A 24278-nucleotide genomic window follows, 5' to 3' on the forward strand; every position below is an offset into this window, starting at 1 on the left:
ATCAACAAAACCCGGAAAGAAAAGCCAGGAGAAGAACAGTATTTGTCTTTCAAGATCATGGGTGAGTCTGGGTGTAGAGGGTGGATCCTGCCAGGGATCAGTGAGAGCCTGGGAGCCTGGATTAACTTCTGAATAGCCTGATCAGTGGCGGGGCTAGAACCTGGTCAACTGTGGGAGCTTGGGTCTACAAGGGAGCAAAGGCATTGGTGGTTGCACTGACTGTCTGGAGCTTGCCCGGGCTGGAGGGAGAGTTCTGGTGTAGGAGACCTGCAGACATCAACCCCTGGGCTCCTCTGGTCAGGAGGAAATCAGAGTCCACAGCTCCATTTCAGCTGAAACCTCTTCCCAGAACAAACACAATTACAGACTACTTCTGCTCAAGGCACAGGTGTGAGCAGCAGAACCAGCTCAGCTGACAACAGGGAGAAGGATGAGCTCACCCCAGGGTAGAGCCCACCATTGATCAAATACAAAAGTATTCAACAGCTTCAATCACTCCCTCCAGGCCAAGGGAGAAGGCCTCAATCAAGGTCACAGACACTCCAGAGAAAGCAACCAGCAATCCTTACTGGACAGCTGGAGATATTACACTCAGTGAGCAAAACCTCTAGCACCCACTACTGGCCAACTGGAGATATTATGCTCAGTGAGTAAAGCCTCTAGGGATCCAAAGACCAAACCTCTATGAAGCAGCCCCTCTCCAACACAAGGTCTTAGGATAATGAAGAAAGGTCAGTGCCAAGAAGGGTCCATAGAAAAATTCTTTGAAGGAAAAGACACCAACTCAAAAAGATCTAGAAACTCTGAGGAGAATATGATCTACTCTCCAGCACAAGAAAGACTTCCTTGAAGAAATAAGGAAGGAGTTTAAAAATCAATTGGAAAACTTGGGAGAGAAGATTAACACCTTGTAACAAGAAAACAATTCTCTCAAAACTTCAATTGGTCAAATGGAAAACTCCTACAAAAATAGAATTGACCAATTGGAAAAGGAGTTGTAATAGGTAAATGAAGAAAATTTTTCTTTAAAAAAAGAATGGAGTCTGTGGAAACCAATGATTTCATGAGACAGCAAGAGACTGTTAAAAACAAAAAATAGAAGAAAACGTAAAATACCTTATCAGCAAAACCACTGACCTCGAGAATAGATCAAGAAGGGGCATCCTCAGAATTATAGGTCTTCATGAAAACATTGAAGAGAAAAAAAAAGTCTGGACTTAATATTACAGGATTCAGTGATGGAAAAATTGCCCTGATTTCATGGAACCAGAGGGCAAAATAGTTATTGAAAGAATACATCGATCCCCTCTGGAAAGAGATCCTAAAATGAAAATATCAAGGAATGTTGTGGCCAAATTCCAGAACTCTCAAATAAAAAAGAAAATCTTGCAAGCATCCAGAAAGAAATAATTTAAATACCAAGGGGCAACAATAAGGATTACGCAGGACCTGACTGGATCAACATTAAGGGATCAAAGGGCCCGGAATGAGATATTCCGAAGAGCGAAAGAGCTTGGAATGCAGCCAAGAATCCACTATCCTGCAATGCTGAGCCTTCTCTTTCAGGGGAAGAGATGGACATTTAATGAAATGGAGGAATTCCAACAATTCCTGATTAAAAAACCAGAGCTAAACAGAAAATTTGGACATCAAACAAGAGGTTCAAGAGACACAAGAAAAGGTTACAAAAAGGGGGGGGGGGATAAGGGAAAAAATTGCAGTCCAATAAGATGAAACTGGCTTTATCCCAGCATGGGAAAAAGATTCTTATAACTCTTGAGAACTGTAACTCTAACCGAGAGAATATCTCTAGCCAGAAGTGATGGACACTCATGACTTATCCATGAGACTACTGTCCAATGGGATGAAACTGGCTATAACCCTACTTGGGAGAAAGACTCTAATAACTCTGAAGAATTGTAACTCTACTAGAGAGAATATACTTAGCCAGAAGTGATGGATACTCAGGATTTCCTATAACTCAGAATAATTTAAAAACACTTCCTCCTTAAAAAGGGGGGACAGGAAGGAGATGGGAGGAGGGAGGGGAATGAATGGGGTAAATCTCATTACATTAAGAGGTACAAAAGACCTACTGTAATAGAGGGGAAGAAGGGAGATGAGAACCACCTGAATCTTCCTCTCATCACACTTGTCTTATTACTTACACACACACACACACACACACACACACACACACACACACACACACAGACTCAGTTAACTTAAAAAAACTTACCATTCAGAATTAAAAGGGAAATGGGGAGGGGGGAGGGGGAGGAAAAGAGGAACTAACAGAAGGAAGGGAAGGAAGAAAGGGCAAAAGGGAAAGGGGAAAAAAGGGGAGGGGGATTGGATATAAGGGGACAAACACCCTGAAGGAGGTGGTATTCAGAAGCAAAACACTAGGGGAATATGGATCAAGTGAAAAAAGGGAAAAATACAGAGGGAAGATGGCATGGAGGGCAATAAAGAGTTAGTAATTATAACTTTGAATGTGAATGGGTTGAACTCTCCCATAAAACATAAGCAAATAGCAGTTTAGATTAAAAACCAGAATCCTACCATATGCTGCTTACAAGAAACTCATTTGAAGCACAGAGATACATATACAGTAAAGGTAAAAGGTTGGAGCAAAATATATTTTGCTTGAGCTGAAGTGAAAAAGGCAGGGGTAGCAATCCTTATCTCAGACAAAATAGCTGCAAAAATAGATATCATTGGGGCAGCTAGGTTGCACAGTAAATAGAGCACTGGCCCTGGAGTCAGGAGTACCTGAGTTCAAATCTGGCCTAAGATACTTATTAGCTAGCTGTGTGGCCTTGGGCAAGCCACTTAACCCCATTGCCTTGCAAAAAAACCTAAAAAAAAGATATCTTTAAAAGGCATAAGGAAGGAAAATATATCCTCCTAAAAGGTACCATAGATAATAAAGTAATTTCAACACTGAATATATATATATATATATATATATAATATATATATATATATATATATATATGCACCCAGTGGGATAGCATCCAAATTCTTGGAGAAGAAGCTGAAAGAACTACAGGAACACATAGACAGCCAAACTCTACTAGTGGGAGACATCAGCCTCCCACTCTCAGATTTAGATAAATCTAATTATAAAATAAACAAGAAAGAAGTTGAGGAGGTAAATAGATTGTTAGAAACCTAGGTATGATATACTTATGGAGAAAATTGAATGGGGATAGAAAGGAATACACCTTTTTTCCTGCAGTACATGGCACTTACCCAAAATTTGACCATGTACTAGGGCATAAAAACCTAATAATCAATTTCAGAAAGGCAGAAATAGTGAATACATCTTTCTCAGATCATAATGCAATAAAAATCATATGCAATATTGAGCCAGGGAGATATAGAGCCAAAACTAATTGGAAACTGAATAACCTCATTTTAAAAAATGAGTGGATCAAACAACAAATTATGGAAAGGATTAATTATTTTATACTAGATAATGACAATAATGAAACAACATACCAAATGGGATTCACTCAAAGCAGCTGACAGGGATATATTATATCTTTAAATACTTACATGAATAAATTAGAGAAAGAGGAAATCAATGAACTAAATATGCAACTAAAAAAATTGGAGAATGCACAAATTAAAAACCTCCAATTAAATACCAAATTAGAAATTCTAAAAAATTAAAGTAGAAATTAATAAAATTAAAAGCAAAAAACCTATTGAATGAATAAATAAAGCAAAGTATTGGTTTTATTAAAAACAATAAAATTGATAAACCTCTGGTCAATTAGAAGAAAACCAAATTGCTAGTATCATAAATGAAAAAGGTGAACTCACCGCCAATGAGGAGGAAATTAAAGTAATAATTCGAAATTATTTTTGTCCAACTCTATGCCAATAAATTTGGCAATCTAAGTGAAATGGAAGAATATTTGCAAAAATGTAAATTGCCCAGGTTAAATGAAGAGGAGATTAAATACCTAAACAACCCTATTTCAGAAAAAAAAAATTCAACAATCCATTATTGAACTCATTAAGAAAAAATCTCCAGGGCCTGATGGATTCACAAGTGAATTCTACCAAACATTTAAGGAACAATTGGTTCCAATTCTATATAAACTCTTTGGGAAAATAGATGAAGATAGAACTCTGCCTAACTCTTTCTATGACAACAATATGGTACTGTTACCTAAAACAGGAAGAGTTAAAACAGAGAAAGAAAATTATAGACCTATCTCCCTGATGAATATAGATGCAAAAATCTTAAATAAAATCTTAGCAAAATGTTACAGGTTATCAATAGGGTAATACATTATGACCAAGTAGGATTTAGCCCAGGAATGCAGGATTGGTTCAATATTAGGAAAACTGTTAGTACAATTAATTATATCAACAACAAACCTATCAGAAATTATATGATTATATCAATAGATGCTGAAAAAGCTTTTGACAAAATACAGCACCCATTCCTACTAAAAACACTAGAAAGCATAGGAATAAATGGACTGTTCCTTAGAATAATAAGCAGTATCTATCAGAAACCATCAACAAGCATTACATGCAACGGGGATAGGCTTGAGGCATTCCCAATAAAATCAGGGGTGAAACAAGGATGCCCATTATCACCACTACTATTTAATATCCTATTAGAAATGTTAGCCTCAGCAATAAGAGAAGAAAAAGAAATTGAAGGAATTAAAATAGGGAAGGAGATAAAACTCTCACTCTTTGCAGATGACATGATGGTCTACTTACAGAATCCCAAAAAGTCATCTAAAAAAACTACTAGAAATAATTAGCAACTTTAGCAAAGTAGCAGGATATAAAAATAAGCCCTCATAAATCCTCAATATTTCTATATATGACTAGCAAAATATAACCGAAAGAGCTAGAAAGAGAAATCCCATTCAAAGTAACCTCAGACAAAATAAACCTGGGAGTCTACTTGCCAAGGCAGACTCAAAAACTTTTTGAAAACAATTACAAAACTCTTCTCATGCAAATAAAATAAGATTTAAATACCTGGGCAAACATCAACTGTTCAAGGATAGGTCAAGCTGATATAATAAAAATGACAATTCTATCAAAACTAAACTACTGTTTAGTGCCCTACCAATCAAAATTCCAAAAAATTACTTTAATGAGTTTGAAAAAGTTGTAAGTAAATTTATATGGAGAAATAAAAAGTCAAGAATTTCCAGGGATTCAATGAAAAAAAAGTGCAAAAGAAGGTGGCTTAGCCTTACCAGATCTAAAATTATATTATAAAGCATTGGTCCTCAAAACCGTCTGGTATTGGCTAAGAAATAGAGTCGTAGATCAGTGGAATAGACTAGGCGCAATAGCAGGAAATGATCATAGTAATCTGCTGTTTGATAAACCCAAAGCATCCAACTATTGGGATAAAAACTCTCCAATAAAAACTGCTGGGAAAATTGGAAGTTAGTATAGAAGAAACTTAGATTAGACCAATACCTCACACCCTATACCAAGATAAGATCAAAATGGATACAGGATTTAGACATAAAAAAACAATATTATAAGCAAACTAGAAGATCAAGTTTACCTGTCAGATCTATGGAAAGGGAAGCAGTTTATCAACCAATTAAACCAAATTATCAACCAATAAAACCAAATTAGATGACTTTGATTACAGACAAAACCACTGTAACCAAGATCAAAAGAAATGTAGTAAACTGGGAAACAATCTTTACAACTAGTATTTCTGACAAAGGACTCATTTCTAAAATATACAGAGAACTGAGTCAAATTTAAAACAAAAAAAAATGAGCCATTTCCCCAATTGACAAATGGTCAAAGGATATGCAAAGGTAATTTACAGATGAGGAGATCAAAGCAATCCATAGTCATATGAAAAATTGCTCCAAATCATTACTTATTAGAGAAATGCAAATTAAAGCATCTCTGAGGTACCACCTCACACCTCTCAGACTGACCAAGATGACCAGAAAGGACAATGATCATTGTTGAAAGAGTTGTGGGAAATCTGGGACATTAATACATTGTTGGTAGAGCTGTGAACTCATCCAACCTTTCTGGAGAGCAGTCTGGAACTATGCCTAAAGGGCAACCCTGAAGAGATGAAAAAGGGTAAAAACATCACTTGTACAAAAATATTCATAGCAGTCCTGCTTGTGGTGGCAAAGATTGGAAATCAAATAAATGTCCTTCAACTGGGGAATGACTTAACAAACTGTGGTATATGTGTATGTCATGGAAAACTATTGTTCTATTAGAAACCAGGAGGGATGGGAATTCAGGGAAGCCTGGAGGGATTTGCATGAACTGATGGTGAGTGAGATGAACAGAACCAGAAAAACACTGTAAACCCTAACAGCAACATGGGGGTGATGATCAACCTTGATGGACTTGCTCATTCCATCAGTGCAACAATCAGGGACAATTTGGGGCTGTCTGCGATGGAGAATACCATCTGTATCCAGAGAAAGAACTGTGGAGTTTTAACAAAGACCAAGGACTATTACCTTTAATTTAGGGGAAAAAATATCTTATTGTCTGATCTTTCTATCTCTTATACTTTATGTTTCTTCCTTAAGGATATGATTTCTCTCTCATCACATTCAGTTTAGATCAATGTATATCATGGAAACAATGTAAAGATTGGCAGGCTGCCTTCGGTGAGGGGGGGTGTAAAATTAAGTGAAAAATTGTAAAACTCAAAATAAATAAAATCTTTAAAAAAATAAAGTTAAAACTGGAGGAGACCATAAAAAATGAGATTTGACAATGAACTGGATACTTGTGTAAAGGAGAGAAAGAGCTGAAGGGAAGAACTCTTGGTGACTAGAAGGCTGTTGTGCAGTCAACAGACAGGGAAGTTTGAAGGACTGATGGATTTTTGGAAGGACAATGAGTTCCATATTTTACATGTTCACTTCATATGACAAGAGATTTGGAGTTGGAAGGATCCTGACTTGGAGGTCATTTAGTCTTACCCCTTTCTTTGAGACATGCCTAAGGGACATTCAGTTGGATATATATAATAGGCAGTAAGTGATGTGTGGATGGAGCCCAAGAGAGATTAGGATGGGATATCTAGATGTGACAATCATTTTCCAATAGATAACTGAACTCATGGGACCCAGTGAGATCCCTGAGAGAAAGTGTATGGAGAGCTATCCATTCCACAGACTAGAATAAAACAAAACAAAACAATTTACCTGAACCCCGACAGGAAGGAGGATCTATCAGGCCTGGCATCCACGACGTCATCTTCTACTTCTATATCATCTGCTCCCAGCTGCATCGGAGACTTCAACTCATCAGCCATCTAAGTGGATTCAAAAGTGCACAGATAAATAGATAGACACACACACACATACAAAATACCAATGTTGTGAAATAAATAGCTCACATGTATATAGTTTTGGGATTTAAAATACATTTTTTGCAACTATTCTGTCAGAGAGGTAATTCATCTTTATTCCATTTTACAAATGAATAATTTAAAGCAGAGTGGCAGAGCCTTGATCACAATCATATAGTAGATGAATATCAGAAATGGAACTCTAGTTTTCTGACTCTCATCACTAAACTAAACTTCCATATCCAGTCAATCCCAATTTAGAATCAATAACCAGAGGGATGAATGATTTTCTGCTTCTCATTTATCATGCAGAGCACTACCAATCTAATCTTCCTCTAAAATGTGTATCATGTTGTTTTTCTACTCAAGAACCTTCAAGGATTCCCTATTATCTATAAAGAATCCAATCCAAATCCTTTCCCCTGATTTTGAGGGTACTTTGTAATTTGGCCCCCAAACTGGTCTCTTGGACAAATTCTCAAGCCCAGTCTAATACACACCGTGTTTAGTCTGACTAACTTTTAGTAGCAAAAAAAGTACTGCAATCAGTTAGGAGAATTGGGTTCCGATCCCAATTTTACTACTATCTTGACATAGAACCTTGAGTAAGTCACTTTCTTTCATTGGGTCTCAGTTTTCTCATCAGGAGGAATGAGAGAGATCAGAATAATACTGTAATTTTATTAATGACTTTTCCTTGATTTTTTCATCATCTATAATTACTATTATCACAAATATTTGTTTTCCTAACTCCTTGCTACAGAACTTATGCTAGGCAATGGTGAAATAAATGTATATAATAATGGTCCTTACCTTTGATATACATTCAGTCTAGATGGAGAGACATAAAGGAAAAAATAATTTTACAGGGTAACATATACCTAGCACAATATGGACACTGAGGGTTATAGGAGAGTTTTAATCTCCAAGAGTGGCGTGAAGATAGAAGGAAGTCAGGAAAAGAGGGAAGGAAGGGAGGAGAGAAGGAAAGGAAAGAAAAGGAGGAAGAGGGGAGGAAAGAATAATAGAAGGAGGAGAGAAGGAAGAAAAGAGGAAAGGAAGGGAGGGAGGAAGAAAGAAGGAAGAATGGATTAGAGTGGGGAGGGTCTTGAGGCAAGGAGACCAAATAGGTTACTGTAGTACTCTATAGATATGTAGCTCTATGAATGAAGAGGAGATACATTCTCAGGGATACACACACATGTCTGAATGTGTATATGTGTGTACAAGTGTGTGTATGAAACTGTGGGGTATAAATGACAAGAACTGGTGATAAACTGGTAATGTAGGAAGAATAAAGGTCTTAATTTGGAGGGATGAAATGTGAGGCTGAAGGCAGGAAAGGTTTGATTTGTAACAGTTGCTGTGGAAAGTGGGATAGAGAATCAGGGAGGAAAAAAATGTTTGCCTTCCTGCAGTGAGGAGCCAGTTTAGATTAAGGCTGTGTGATCTTGGGCAAGTCACTTAACATGTTTGCTTCAGTTTCCACTTCTGTAAAATGTAAACAATAACAGCACCCACCTTCACAAAAGTTGTGAAGGTAAAATGAGATATTTGTAAAGAGCTTTGCATTATATGAATGCTAGCTATTATCAAAGAAATTTTGGCACTCAATGGATAAAAGAGGGATTCAGATTTTAACTATATACATATATCAACTTTCTAATTATTAAAGTTATTCAACAATGGCTGTTGCATGAGGCAATGAGTTCCCTGTCACTGGCGTTGCTTAAGTAGAGGCTAAAGGCTATGTTAGATATACAGATCATAAAGAATATTCCAGAGATTTGGTATGGTGAGATTTGATAATTCTTGATTGATTCCTCTCCATTTTATGTCCAAACTTCTCCACACTCCTGAAGCAAAGAAAGAAAACCTATTATAAAACACCGTGGAAGCAATAAAGAGGGGATTCTAATCCTGCCCATGCTAGATTCCATCTCTAAAATCTCACGGACAATTTTGAGAACAGTAAACCCTTTGGAAGAGAGTCACTTTTAATCTAGGCACTTTTAAAAAATCCCCTCTTTCTTGAAATCATATTTTCAAAAATATCTACTTTGCAAATGACTGTTTATATGTGAGACTTTTTAGTGGCTAAACTATTTGCCAGGAGAAAATGACTGGCCTTGTTTAATTAGAGCTGGATGAGTGGGATAAAGGTTTCAGAGAGGTAGAAAGAAAGTGCTGAGAAGTGAGAGTGGGTGTGATGACTGAGATTTGGTGGTATTGCATGAGTCAGGCCTATCAATGAATCAATCAGCAAGTATTTATTAATTCACAAGTCTAACATTCTTCTATCTTACCACCATTAAAATTCCTAACAACTCTCCCTATATTCCATATTCTTCCTAAATATATCCTTTTTTTGGGGAAAGGTATTAAGTAATATTTATTGGGGACCAGTCTTCTAAACTATATTAACCTATCTCAATTATTTTGTTTTCCCTGTTCATTTTTAATAAAAAATTGAAAAGTTTTCAAAATAAAGGCAGCATAGGAAAATTCAACTGGCTTTCCTTATTACTATTGTTAATGGAGATTAACTGAGATCTAGCTTCTACTTTTGTAAGCAATTTTTCCTGCTATAAATTTAGAAGAGACTAATTGTATTATGAAATCATCAAGAAATTAGAATTTCCCCATGAAATATAGCCATGCTGATATTACCCAGAAAAATAAAAAGTTTAAAAAGGTGAGGGGATTATACAAAGTAATAGAGAGAGCAGATTATTGTTATTATTATTATGTTACTATCAAAATTATGTTAATATGGTTCACTATATTTTAAAATTATACCAATTTATTCTAATTTTCCACTTTATTTTTCTAGTTGCAGTTTTTATAGCATGTAACCGTCACAGTAGGAAGCTTGGATAAGGAAGTCTCATCAAATATATCCTCAGACACCTACCAGCTTTGTCTCAGTTTCCTCATTTGTAAAATGAACTGGAAAAGGAAATAGCAAACCATTTCCGCATCTTTGCTTAGAAAACCTCAAAATGGGGTAATGAAGAAATGGACATGACTGCACAACAAACCCTTTTGCACATCTCTTCCTTCTTTCTTCACTCTCATCTGTGACATTTTTACTTGCTCCTCTTTTTATTTTGTTTAGAGGACAGACTAAGTAATTTGAAGTCTGAAAGACCAGCCTTCAAAAATTGCTCCCGAACCTGACTAGCCGGCTTCTAGGCAAGTCACTTAACCTTTCTAAATCTCATTTGTAAAATGAGTCCATTATGTTTGTAGTATCTGCCTCATAAGCAGAGTTGTAAATATTAAATCAAATAATAAAATAAAAAATAAAAGTAAATATAGCACATTACTGACTATCTGAACATCCCTTCCTTGTCCTCTTGTTCATCTAGTGCTTTCAGTCTCACAACTCTCTGTCCTTCTATTTTCTCAATCCAGTGATAGGCACAATATCTGGCATACAGTAGATGCTTAATAAATGTTTATTGACTAATTAAGAATATTCATCTATTCATATGGCTTCTATTATCAACCATGTACAGAACCATACCTTCCACCTTGAATGCCCAAACTCCTCTGAGCCATGGTTCCATTCTCCAACTACCTGTTGTACATCTCTACATGGATGTCCCATTAGCACCAAGAACTTTATTATTTTTTAAAATTTATTTCCCCCCATTACACATTAAAATAATTAACATTCAAAAAAAAGTTTTGAGTTCAAAATTCTATCCTTCTTCCCTCTCTCCCCTTTCTATCTCTTAGATGGCAAATAATTATTTATATGGGTTATACATATACAATCATGTGAAACATTTCCATAGTAGTCATTTTGTACAAGAAGACTGGACTAAATTAATTTTTTATTGGCACTGTGACCTACAACCCTCTTAACTTTCAGTACTTTCTCAAGCTGTTATTTCTTCTCTCAGTTTTAATTTACCCCTTCCCAATCTTAATACTATGGTAAATTAATTTACTTTGAAACTGGTGAATCTTTTCCCTTTTCCTAAGGACTCCCCCACTGTCAAATACCAACCCTGAGCTTACTCTCACCATTCCCTTCCATCTCTCCTACTCATGTGCTGCTAGGATTGGACTAGGGCCACCTAAACTTTATGTTCCCTAACTCAACCAGTCCCTAATCACTACAAGGAAATCCTCTTGTTTTTTCCTGAATGATTCTCTCTCCTACATCTCAGTTCTCCAAGATTTCTTCACCTACTTTCCACAACACCCTCTGAGGATTTTCCCTCTTACTTTACTAACAAAAAGAAGCCCATTCAGTAAGAATTTCCCCTTGCTATCTATCACCTCCCATTCTGTCTTTTTGACTCAGAGAATTGTGAATTATAGGAAATTTATAATTAAGAAACAAATCCTATCTTTTATACTGTTAAATCTTATTAAAGGGTGAAAAGCTCTTTGCTCTTGAGATGTAAATCGACTCCTATTGTTTCCTTGCTAAATGTAAATTTGTATTAATTTATTTTATTTATTAAATTATTTTATTAATTAAATCATTATTAATTAAATTATTTTCCATGATTCTCTCTCTCTCTCTCTCTCTCTCTCTCTCTCTCTCTCTCTCTCTCTCTCTCTCTCTCTCTCTCTCTCTCTCTCTCTCTGTCTCTATCTCCTAAGCAACCTCTCCTAAAGTGTTTGTTGACTTTCCAGGAGGAGAACCTATATACTTTGTAATAATATTTGTATAGGTATATACAGGTATGTACAGGTATATAACCTGTATACTTTACAATAATATTTGTAATAAATCCTTAGCAGTTTTAAAATCCCAGGGAGCACAATAATTCCTTTGTTTTTCAGTAACCCTTGTTATCTATCTTTAATTGGTGACCCCCTAAATTTCATTGGCAATACTTTCCTCCAGTTTCTGATGAGGTGGTTCTTGAACCCATCTCCTCATCTCTTCTCCAGCATATTTTCTCCTCACTCATCTCTCCTCTCTTTTCATTTTTAATCTCTCCTATCTATTAGGTTTTTCCCTATATTTTCAAAATACTCCAAATCTCCCTCTTCAAAAATCTTCACCTTTTATCCTCTCTCCAATCCTTTGCAACTCTGGCTTCTGATCTTATCATTCAAATGGAACTGCTCTCTCTCTAAACTTAACAGAAATCTCTTAAATACCAAATCTAATAGTCTTGGGCCCCCCTCCTTCTGGATCCTTCTGTTGAATTTGACATAGCTAAGCATACTTTCTGGTTTTCTTTTAAAGTCTGACTGCTCTTCAGTCTGTTAGCTCATCATAAACATCAGTCAATTCCATCATACCCCAAGGCCTGCCATAGGCAGTGAGAAAGTACTGGGAAGACATTGGTTTAAACCTGGTCTCAGACATTAACTAGCTGGGTAAGTCACTTAACCAATCTGTCATTTCCTTACATATAAAATGAAGACAAGAATAACAACTACCTCCCAGGGTTATTGTAAGGTTAAAGTAAAATATTTATTTATTTATTTTTAATTTTAATTTACATTTTAATTTATTTGCACATTACTAAAATAGTCTTGTGAGAGGCAGAGCCAAGATGGTGACAGGAGAAGAGCCTCTCTTAGGTACTTTCTCTCCCTATAATATTTCAAAACTCATAAAATAATGACTCTAACTACTAAATTTTTGAGAGACAGAACCCACAGAGGGATCCAGTGAAGTAATTCACCAGCCCAAGGTAATCTGGAAAATAGTAGAAAGGCTCCACTCCATGGGGGTTAGAGGAGCAGCTGCAAGAGTGAAGGAACTTCAGCTTCCTGGAGGCAGCCCCAGGGCGCCTGGGAGCTGCAGCTCTCTGTAGTGGGGGCAGTTTCCTGACCTATACCCTGGGGAACACTGGGCACAACTTGGAAGATCAGTGCGAGGGGGACCTCTGCCAGAGCAAGCACAAGAAGCCCAGCCCTGAGGGCACTCAGTGAGCAGAGATGGCCATGGCAGCCCAGATCCAGGAAACAGAAGCAGGTGGAGCTGGTAAGCAGGAGCCCCCAGGCAACTGAGCCTTGAATGCTCAGCTTACCAAAGGGAGGGGAGTGGAGAGAGACTTTCGAGATTTGTCCTCTGTACCTGAAACAGGACTCTGGGGCTCTAACCACATTCAGATCCTGATCACAGTTTATGCCCCCCCCATAGAACAGCAGGACCCCCCACACCTCAGCCTCATGGCAGAGGGGTGAGCTTGTGGTCATTCACAGACCAGGAGGGAAGACAGAGCTTCACACACTGAGATCCTTGTGGGGGGGGGGGGTCCCAGTAATACTGAAAAGCTCAGGAAGCACCCCAAGACCAAGCACAGGCTGGGGAAATGAGTAAACAGAGAAATAGGAGGAACACCATTGAGAATTATTTTGCACATGAGCCCACGAAGGATCAAAATACTCAGTCTGAAGATGAGGAAGTACAAGCTCCTGCATCTAAAGACTGCAAGAAAAATGGAAATTGGGCTCAGGCTGATAGAGCTCAAAGGAGATTTTGAAAATCAAGTGAGGGAGATAGAAGAAAAATGGGAAAAGAAGTGAGAGAGATGCAGGAAAAACATAAAAAAGAAGTCAGCAGTTCAGTCAAAGAGATTGAAAAAAATGCTGAAGAAAATAACATGTTAAAAACCAGTATGGGTCAAATGGATAAAACAGTTCAAAAAGTTATTGAGAAGAATGCTTTAAAAAGCAGAATTGGCCAGATGGAAAAAGAGATGAGAAAGCTCTCTGAAGAAAACAAATCTTTCAGAAGTAGAATTGAACTAAAGGAAGCTGCTGACTTTATGAGAAGTCAAGATACAATACTTCAAAACCAAAAGAATGAAAAATTAGAAGAAATGTGAAACATCTCCTTAAAAACTGATCTGGAAAACAGATTCAGGAAAGATAATTTTAAAATTATTGGGATACCTGAAAGTCATGATCAGGAAAAGAGCCTGGACATCATTTTTAAAGAATTCCTACAGGAAAATTGCTTAGATATCCTAGAAGCAGAGGGCAAAATAGAAATGGACAGAATCCACCTATCTTCCTTGGAAAGAAATCCAAAAAAACCCAGGAATATTATAGTCAAGCTCCAGAACTCCCAATATTACAAATATTACAATATTACAGGCAGCCAGAAGGACACAATTCAAATATTGTGGAGCTGCATTCAGAATCACACAGGACTTAGCAGCAACTACATTAAAAGCTCATAGGGCTTGGAATATAATATACCTGAAGGCAAAAGAGCTCAGAATGCAACTGAGAATCAACTACCCAGTAAAACTGAATGCCCTCTTCCAAGGAAAAAGATGGACTTTCAATGAACCAGAGGAATTCCAAATGTTCCTGTTAAAATGGCCAGAGCTGAGCAGAAAGTTTGATCTTCAAATACAGGACTCAGATGAAACATAGAGAGTGGAGGAGAAGGGGAAAATATGAGGGACTTAATGAAGATGAACTATATGTATTCCTGCATAGAAAAATGATACTGATAATACTCATAAGAAACTTCTCATTTAATAGATCAGGTAGAAGGAGCTTTTATAGATGAAACACAAGAGAGAGCTGAATTTGAAGATATAATACATTATAAAAAATGGAATCAATGCCTAAAAAGGAAATGTAATGGGAGTAAAAGAAAGGAGAGGTGGAATAGGCTAAGATATTTCATATAATAAGATTTTTTTTTTAATCACAATGAGCTATACCAATGATATGGAAGGGGGGAAGGTGAGGGGGAATGAGGGAACCTTTGCTCCCATCAGAGGTGGCTAGGAGAGGAAACAGCCTATCTATTCAATGGGGTATAGACATCTAGAGTAAGAAGGAGAGAAGGGGGATGGGAAAGGGGAGGGGATGTGAGTGATAGAGGAGAGGGTGGATTGTGGGGGAGAGTGGTCAGATATAACACATTCTTTTTTACTTCTTGCAAGGGGCTGGGATTGGATGACCTGGCTGGGAACCACAAGGCCAGGTGGACGCTGGGCCTTAGGGGCTGTATGTAAGCTCAGGGCCTTTTGGCCCCAGGGCCAGTGATCAGTCTGCTGTGCCCCTCAGCTACCCTACAGTACATTTAAGAAGAGGGACAGAGGGGCGGCTAGGTGGTGTAGTGGATAAGGCACCACTGGCCTTGGAGTCAGGAAGTACCTGGGTTCAAATCTGGTCTCAGACACTTAATAATTATCTAGCTGTGTGGCCTTGGGCAAGCCACTTAACTCCATTTGCCTTGCAAAAACCTAAAAACAAAAGAGGGACAAAGTGAAAGGAGAGAGAAAATATAGTGTATCATAGTGGGGGAGTGCGAATGGAGGGAGTTGTGATCAGCAATAGCAACAGTGGTAAAATATGGAAGTGGCTTTTGTGATGGACTTATCATAAAGAATGTGATCCACCTGTGACAGAGCTGGTAGTGTTGGAACACAGACTGAAGCACAATTATATTATTATTATTATTATTATTATTATTATTATTTTGGGGGGGTTGTAGGTCAAGTGAGGTTGGATGGCTTGCCAAGGGCTGCACAGCTGGGTGATTGTTGGATGTCTGGGGCCAGATCTGAGCCCGGGTGCTCCTGACTCCAGTGCTGGTGCTCTGTCCACTGCACCACCTAGCTGTCCCTATTATTATTATTATTATTTTAATCTTAATTTTAATTTTTTTCTCTTTACTTTATTGCTCAAAAGGGTCTATATTTTTGGGGGAAGGGTATTACGTTTACTCTTAAACAAGAATATTTTAGTAATATATATAAACATTATTTGTACAAAATAAATATAATAATAAAAAATAAAATAGTCTTGTAAGAGTAAACAATCTCCCCTCCCCCACAAAACTAAAAAAACTTCATGAGAAATAAAATGAAATAAAGAGAAAAAAACATGTGCTTCAGTCTGTGTTCAGATACCATCAACTCTGTCTCTGGGGTGGATCCCATTCTTTATGTTAAGTACATCATAGAAGTTACTTCCCTATTTTTCCACAGTTGCTGTTGCTGATTGTAATTCCCTTCATCCATTCCTCCTCACTACCATTTATTATATTTTTCTCTCTCCTTTCACTGTGTCCCTTTTCAAAACTGTGCTGTGGGGCAGCTGAGTGGTACAGTGGACAGAGCACCAGCCCTAGGGCCGGGAGTCCCCAAGTCTACAACCCACCTCAGAGACCTAGCAATCACCCAGCCCCATGGTCCTGGAAAGACCACCCAAACCTACCACCTTGCAAAAAGTAAAAAAAAAAGTGTTATATCTGATTATTCTCTCCCATGATTTACCCTCTCCTCTATCACCTATATGCCTCCTCCCCTCCCCCATCATATTTCTCCCATCCCCTTTCTCTCCTTTTTCCTTTAGATTTCTATACCCTGTTAAATATGTTATTTCCACCCTGAGCTATTTCCAAAGAGAATGAACATTCCCATCATTTTCCATCACCTTCCCTCACTTCCATACCATTGCAAAAGCTATTTCTTGACTCATTTACATGAAATATCTTAGGCCATTCTACTTCTCCTTTCCCTTTCTCCCAGTACCTTTCCTTTTCACCCATTGACTCCATTTTTACAATATAATATACCTTTAAATTCAGCTCTCTCCTGTACCTTGTCTATATATGCTTCTAACTGCTCTATTATCAGTATCATCTTCCCATGCAGGAATAAATGCAGCTCATCATCATTAAATCCCTCATAATTTACCTTTCTCATTCACCCTCTTTATGCTTCACCTGAGTCCTGTACTTGAAGATCAAACTTTCTTTTCAACTCTGGCCATTTCAACAAGAACATTTGAAATTCCCCTTTTTTTTTTACTGAATGTCCATCTTTTCCCTGGAAGAGGATTTTCAGTTTTGCTGGGTAGTTGATTCTTGGTTGTAGTCCAAGTCTTTTGCCTTCTGGAATATCATATTCCAAGCCCCACGAGCCCTTAATACAGGTCCTGCTAAATCCTATGTAGTCCTCACTGTAGCTCCATGATATTTGGATTGTTTCATTCTGGTTGCTTATAATATTTTCTCTTTGACCTGGGAGTTCTGGAATTTGACTATAATATTCCTAGGGGTTTTTTTTGGGGGGGGGGATCTCTTTCAGGAGATCAGTGGATTCTCTCAATTTCTATTTTACCCTCTGCTTCTAGGCTATCTGGGCAACTTTCCTGTAGGAATTCTTTAAAAATGAAGTCGACTCATTTCCTGATCATGACTTTCAGGTAGCCCAATCATTTTTCAATCATCTCTTCTGGAACTGTTTTCCAGGTCAGTTGTTTTTTTCAATGAGATATTTCACATTTTCCTCTAGTTTTTCATTCTTTTGGTACTGTTTTATTGTCACAAATCATTCATTTCCTTTAGCTCCGTTCTACATTTGAAGGAGTTGTTTTCTTGAGGAAGCTTTTTTATCTCCTTTTCCATCTGGCTAATTCTGCTTTTAAAGCATTCTTCTCATTAACTTTTTGAACTGTTTTTTTCCATTTGACCTAAACTTGTTTTTAACATGTTGTTTTCTTCAGCATTTCTGGGATCTCCTTGACTAAGCTGCTGAATTGGTTTTCATGTTTTTCCTTCATCTCTCTTCTCAATTTTTCCTCTACCTCCCTTTTTTGAGCTCTGCCATACTCTGAGCCCAACTCTGATTTTTCTTGGAGGCTTTAGATGTAGAAGCTTGGACTTTTTCATCTTCTGAGTGTTTATTTTAATCCTCCATGGGACCAAAGTAATTGTCTATGGTCAGGTTCCTTTATTTTTCTGTTTACTCATTTCCCTAGCCTGTACCCTGGTTTTGGGGTGTTTCCCAAGCTTTTGAGTATTATTGGGACACCCCTGCAAGGATCTCAGTTCCTTCAATATCTCATAAGAGGCTCTGACTGCTCTCCTGGTCTCGGCTTTGGTCTGTGCATGAACACAAGCTCACCCCTTCTGCTACATCTCTCATCTTTGTGCCTTTGCACAAAGCATGCTTGGAATGGCCGTTTTCTCATCAATACCCCAGAATCCCTCACACTTTTCACAACTCAGCTCAAATGTCATTATGGACATTAAACTTTTCTTGATCTCCCAACAACTAATGCACTCTTTCCCTACCTTGTATTTATTCTACATATAATATGTCTATATTGTATACCTTGAGAGATTATAAATTTCTTGATAGAAGAGAATGTTTTGTTTTTGTTTTTTTCAGAGTTTAATAGTTCCTGGAACATTGAACATATTTAAAAAAATGCTTGTTGATTGATTTTCATCTATAAAATACTGGGGCTGAACTAGATAACTTCTAAGATTCTTTCCAGAACTACTGCTCTATGAACTGCTTTATCACAGCATGAAGGAGTAAACTCTAAGTAACCCATGAAAGCAAAAATGAGTTCAGAAGTGACCTTCAAACAATATTTTTTTAAACAACTTAGGAAAGAGTGCAGTTGAGAGCCTGTCACAATGCTCTAAAGGAATTGTGGTGCTAGTAAATGTTTAATATTTGTCTTTCCTGAAAAAAAAAATACAATATAGCTTCTTGAGGGTAGGCAGTCTTTTGACTCCTTTTGTATACCTGGTGATTTAGCACAGTACCTGCTTCAAGTAGGTGCTTAATAAATGCTTAATGAATTGAATTCAATGACACACTTTTAGATTTAATCCTTAAGGCTAGACAATCAATGAAACAATAAATCAAGTCCCAGTTAGTAGCCTTTCTGAGATGTAAGTGCTCATACATTACAGCTGTGAGGTCAGGAGCCAGGAAATTCTAAATTCAAACCTGGCCTCTGGTACTTACTAGCTGTGTGACCCTTAACCCTGTTTGCCTCAAGGAGTTACAGAAGGAAATGACAAATCACTATAGTAGTTTAACCAAGAAAATCCCAAATTGGGTCACCAAGAGTCAGACATGACTAAAATGACAAACAAGAACAACAAATACCCTAGCTGAAAATTTAAGCATCAACTCTTGTAGGCCCTCCACTATACCCTTGCTATATAAAGTCATCATTTCTATACTCAAATACACAAAGGATCTTTGATTCTATCATGGCAGGAAGCTCCCCATATAAGAACTTCTTCCACCAACAGATCCCAAACAGTCTATAACTCAGGTGGTAAAATATAGGGAATTACTTAAGGGGAATAGAGACTAAGTGACTTGTCCAAGATCACATAAACTTGTAACATATGCCAGATGTAGCTTTGAATGCAGGTCCTTCTGATGCCAACTCCAAGATTATATTCACTATGCCAGCTGCCTTTACATTTTGAAGACCAAGCTCATTAACTACTGATGACTTTAAAGTCACTTTGGAGACCCAAAGTTAATCAACATTCAAAATGAATTATTATATAGTCATGATGCAGGAAATTATGGGCATAGGAAATATTGTAATTGGAAACAAATTTTGTAATCTTTTTTCAGTGTTAAACCCTATAATCTTACTGATCCTTGTAACCTCTGTATTGTTAAAAAAAAAACTTATTGACTTCCATTTTAACCTTGGCTATACATTTCACTGGTGGGTCAAGTTAGATGCTAGATTACTCAGGCTCAACAATCATCTTAAGCCACCCTGATGCAGGTTACAGGAAATAATATGAGGGACTTATATCCTTTGCAGACTTGTATTCTTTGGGAATAGTGCATAGACTGTCACCCATGCACAATGAGTACTGTCTTGGCCACTCCTTGGAGGGCCTCCCTTGTAGCATGCATATTGGAGAGTACCTGGAGCCAGGTGCTAAACACTCAGCAAGCAACACCCTTGTCCAACCTACTTTGGAAATGCATTAAGTGAGGGGTCCCAGAATAGAAGCCTCTTCTTCCTTCCTTTTTCCCCTTTGCAAGATGGGTACCTTCTCTCTCTCTAATCTAGAACCATGTGCTCCTAACCTAGGCTGCAGAAGAACTATGGTCTCTAGTCTTTTCTCCCTTATTCTCAGGCAGACTGTCTAAAACTGTTGTTTAGCCTGTCCCTCACACTTAATCCCTTTGCTCCAAGGCATCTAACTTCAGTCTCAGCCCAGTCTCATCTTCTGGCTGCTTTCCCTTCATTCTTTCCCTCAGATACCTAGCCTAGTCCTTTGTTATTCTCCCAGTCCACAAACCACTTAAAAAGTTGGCTTACAGTCTCTTCAGGGAAAAAGGGTTTTAATCTGTGAATTTTGCAGACTTGTGAAATAAGAATTCTGAGCTATTTCAACTCCAGGGCTATTCAACTCTAGTATATTCTTTCACTTTCACAAGAGCTCTCAATCCTTAGTGGTGGCACAATTTCTCTGGCAATAGTAGTAGTAAAAAGCACTTGGAAGGAAAGCTAGGGCAAATCTGTAGATATTATCTTGCCAACAAAGGTCTGTATAATCAAAACTATGATTTTTGCAGTAGCGATGTATGACTATGAGAACTGGATCATAAGGAAAGCTGAGTGCCACAGAAATGACTCTTTCAAACTGTGGTGATAGAGAAGACTTTTGAAAGTCCATTGTAGGGGGTGGCTAGGTGGCGGAGTGGATAAAGCACTGGCCTTGGAGCCAGGAGTACCTGGGTTCAAACCCAGTCTCAGACACTTAATAATTACCTAGCTGTGTGGCCTTGGTCAAGTCACTTAACCCCATTTGCCTTGCAAAAACCTAAAAAAAAAGTCCATTGTACAGCAAGGAGGTCACATCTGTCAATACTTAAAATTAATTAATTCAAGCATGCTCTAGAAGGACAAATACTACAGCCAAAGCTTAAGTTCTTTTTGTTCATATATTGAGAAGATGGAACCCACTGTGAAAAAACCTGATATTAGAAAAGATTAAAGGCAAAGAAAGAAGACAAGAGAAGATGAGATGATGAATAGTGTCAGGGAAGCAACAAAAGATGAGTTTGGACAGACTTTGAGAGATGTAGAGGATAGAAGGATTGTCATGCTATGGTCCATGGAGTCACAAAATGTCAGAAACAACTATCAAATGAACAACAAAAATAAAAACCACTATTAAAATATATGTGGGGACTACTGATCAATGAAAAAGGGTAAAAACATCACTTGTACAAAAATATTCATAGCAGCCCTGTTTGTGGTGGCAAAGAATTGGAAATCAAGTAAATGTCCTTCAATTGGGGAATGGCTTAGCAAACTGTGGTATATGTATGTCATGGAACACTATTGTTCTATTAGAAACCAGGAGGAACAGGAATTCAGGGAAACCTGGAGGGATTTGCATGGACGATGAGCAGAACCAGAAAAACACTGCACACCCTAACAGCAACATGGGGGTGATGTTCCAACCCTGATTGACTTGCTCATTCCATCAGTGCAACAATCAGGGACAATTCGGGGCTGTCTGCAATGGAGAATGCCATCTATATCCAGATAAAGAGCCGTGGAGTTTGAACAAAGGTCAAGGACTATTACCTTTAATTTAGAAAAAAAAAAACAGATATCTTATTGTCTGATCTCGTTATCTCTAAGACTTTTTGTTTCCTCCTTAAGGATATGATTTCTCTCTCATCACACTCAATTTGGATCAATGTACAACATGGAAACAAAGTAAAGACTGACAGATTGCTTTCCGTGGGGGGGGGGGGGGAGGGGAAGTAGGAGTGGTGGAAAAATTGTAAAACTCAAAATCTTTAATAAAAAAAAGTGTGTGTGTGTGTGTGTGTGTGTGTGTGTGTGTGTGTGTGTGTGTGTGTGTGTTAGTGGTGGGGAAGGGATCCCAGTTAATATCTTTTTTTATTCCAATGCAATAGTCCAGTTTTTTTCTTTGATTTCTTTTAAATACAGGATAATCATATATTATTTCAGTTATTTCTCCTGGAAATTTGAAGGTCTTTGGGTTTTTGGTAGCTGTTTTATTTTTGCTTTGCCCACTGTTAGATCTGTTTCCTGATTATGTCAGTTTTAAAATTTTAATATAACATTCCTTGGTCATTTAAACCCAACAAGCAATCGATCAGTAAGCATCTATTAAGCATATGTCAGATGCTGGGCTAAGCACTGGGGATATGAAAGGGCATACAATCTACTGAATTGTCCCTTAAGGAGTTTACAATCTAATGGATTATCCCATGAAAAAAATCTACCGATTCAGCTCACAGTTCAAACAGCCAAGCAAATCTGATTTTTCCTGAGAACCATGATACTCTAGTATATTAAAGAATTGTTTTAGGAGTACTTCCCATTTCACTATGCAGAATATTTAAAAATATGTATATTCAAGGGATAAGATTTAATAAAATCAATTTACTGCTTCATCAAAGACACTCTTAAGTGAAACAGACTTTTTTTTTAAAAACTACCTGTGAGAATTATAATGATTAAGTAGTCCAGTCTGGACCTACTGACAAGATTTATACTAGGGAGTCAATGCTCATCAATTGCTTCTACACCAGGAGTATCAACACAGTTATTCCAGGATAATCTAGGAGACTCAAAAATGTTATTCAACACTTTGAATATTTTAGCATTTTAGTTTGTGACCAAGCATTCACCTAAAAAAAATCTTTGACCAAACTGGAACTGATGCCTGACAGATCTAAGCTAAACAGCCAACCCAGTCATATCTTATAGATTTGTTCATTCGCAAGGCAAAATAGAAATTTCCAGATGAGGTTTATTAACTCAGTTTTTATGTTTGTGGCAAAATGTTTAATTAACAATCATGAGAGAATGTGAGTAAAAACATGAAGATGAATAATGTCTTGAAATTATTATGAAAAGTTTTTGACCTTGTGGACCCCTTGATAGGATCTCCTAGAGATTCCCAGCTCACACTTAGAGACTTGTTAAAGTGGAGTATTGAGAGTTTGAGTTATTTGCCAGAAGTCACACATTTATTACATTCCAGAGGTCACACATTTATTATATGTTCCATTTCTCTAACTACTTCCTTATTGAGGAATTAACAATCACAGTATTCTCACACATCACCTTCCTAAGAAACTACTAAAGTCTGGGAAAAGAAAAGATTAACTACAACTCCTTTGGGATTTATTGGCCATAAAGCAGAGTTTATAAACATGATCTAGCACTATAAGACTTTTTACCACACACAGATGGAACCAGGACAAGCCATTCCAATCCAAGTTTTAAAAATAAAGTGTAACATACTCAGTCCCTATGTTGCTGATAAACATTCACATGTCACATGTAGCAGAATATTCCCACTACATTAAAATAAGTGTGCTTAGAAAATATTACAAAAACCCCTGAAACAGTGCCATGTCCTAGACAACAGCTTATCTTGTTCCTACCTTAGGACTTCTACAAAGCACATGAAATTGGCAGACTCACAAAGTACTCTGCAATGAATGGACCTTGTTCCTTCTAAGTCATCAACTATATTGTGTGTGACTATTTCCTCTGTACTCTATCCCCCCAACAGCACTTTAGTCCTGCTAGGGAGCCAATGCTCATCAATTGCTGCTGTACCAGCAGTATCAATACAATTGTGCCAGGATAATCCAGGAGATCCAAAAAATGTCATTCAACATTTTGAATGCACCATCTGGGTTTCTGACCAAGCATTTGCCTAAAAAAAAAAAAACAAAACAAAAAAAACCTTTGACCATTAACTGGTGCTGATGCCTGTGGATATTTCTAAAATTTTGGGACTTCAAAGAACCTTCAGGATCACCACTTCCTTACTAATTTCAGAGAAATTAAATGATTTGCCCAAAGTCACAGAGGTTAGAGGTGGAATCTGAACCCAGATCTAATGCCCCCAATCTAATGGACTTCCTATAGTACAAGAATCCCCAAAAGTGGACATTTAATGGTGCTGACTGAAAGTTGTTTTAATATACTATATATAAAGGTACCATTAGAGTGGGGGGAAAAATTCTGGACTGTAATATAATTTATTTTTAAAAACAGAGCCCTGGGATCTTGAATCACAAGTTGGATGGGAAAGGTCATTTAGTCCGTTTTCATTTTTATAGATGAAGAAGTTGAGGGGCAATGGCCCTGGAGTCAGGAGTACCTGAGTTCAAATCTGACCTCAGACACTTAA

The 24278-nt window shown here is 37.5% G+C and overlaps 1 protein-coding gene across 1 annotated transcript in view; it reads right to left on the bottom strand.

The window, feature by feature from the left end:
- CASP7 (caspase 7) overlaps positions 1–24278 on the bottom strand; it is a 72397-nt gene that overhangs the window by 42390 nt on the left and 5729 nt on the right. The window contains exon 2 of the mRNA XM_074233647.1: positions 7200–7309. Within this exon, the coding sequence (XP_074089748.1) occupies positions 7200–7309 (110 nt within the window). The remainder of the gene's footprint in view (positions 1–7199; positions 7310–24278) is intronic.

Source organism: Macrotis lagotis, chromosome 4 (assembly GCF_037893015.1).
Source record: "Macrotis lagotis isolate mMagLag1 chromosome 4, bilby.v1.9.chrom.fasta, whole genome shotgun sequence".
NCBI lineage: Eukaryota > Metazoa > Chordata > Mammalia > Peramelemorphia > Peramelidae > Macrotis > Macrotis lagotis.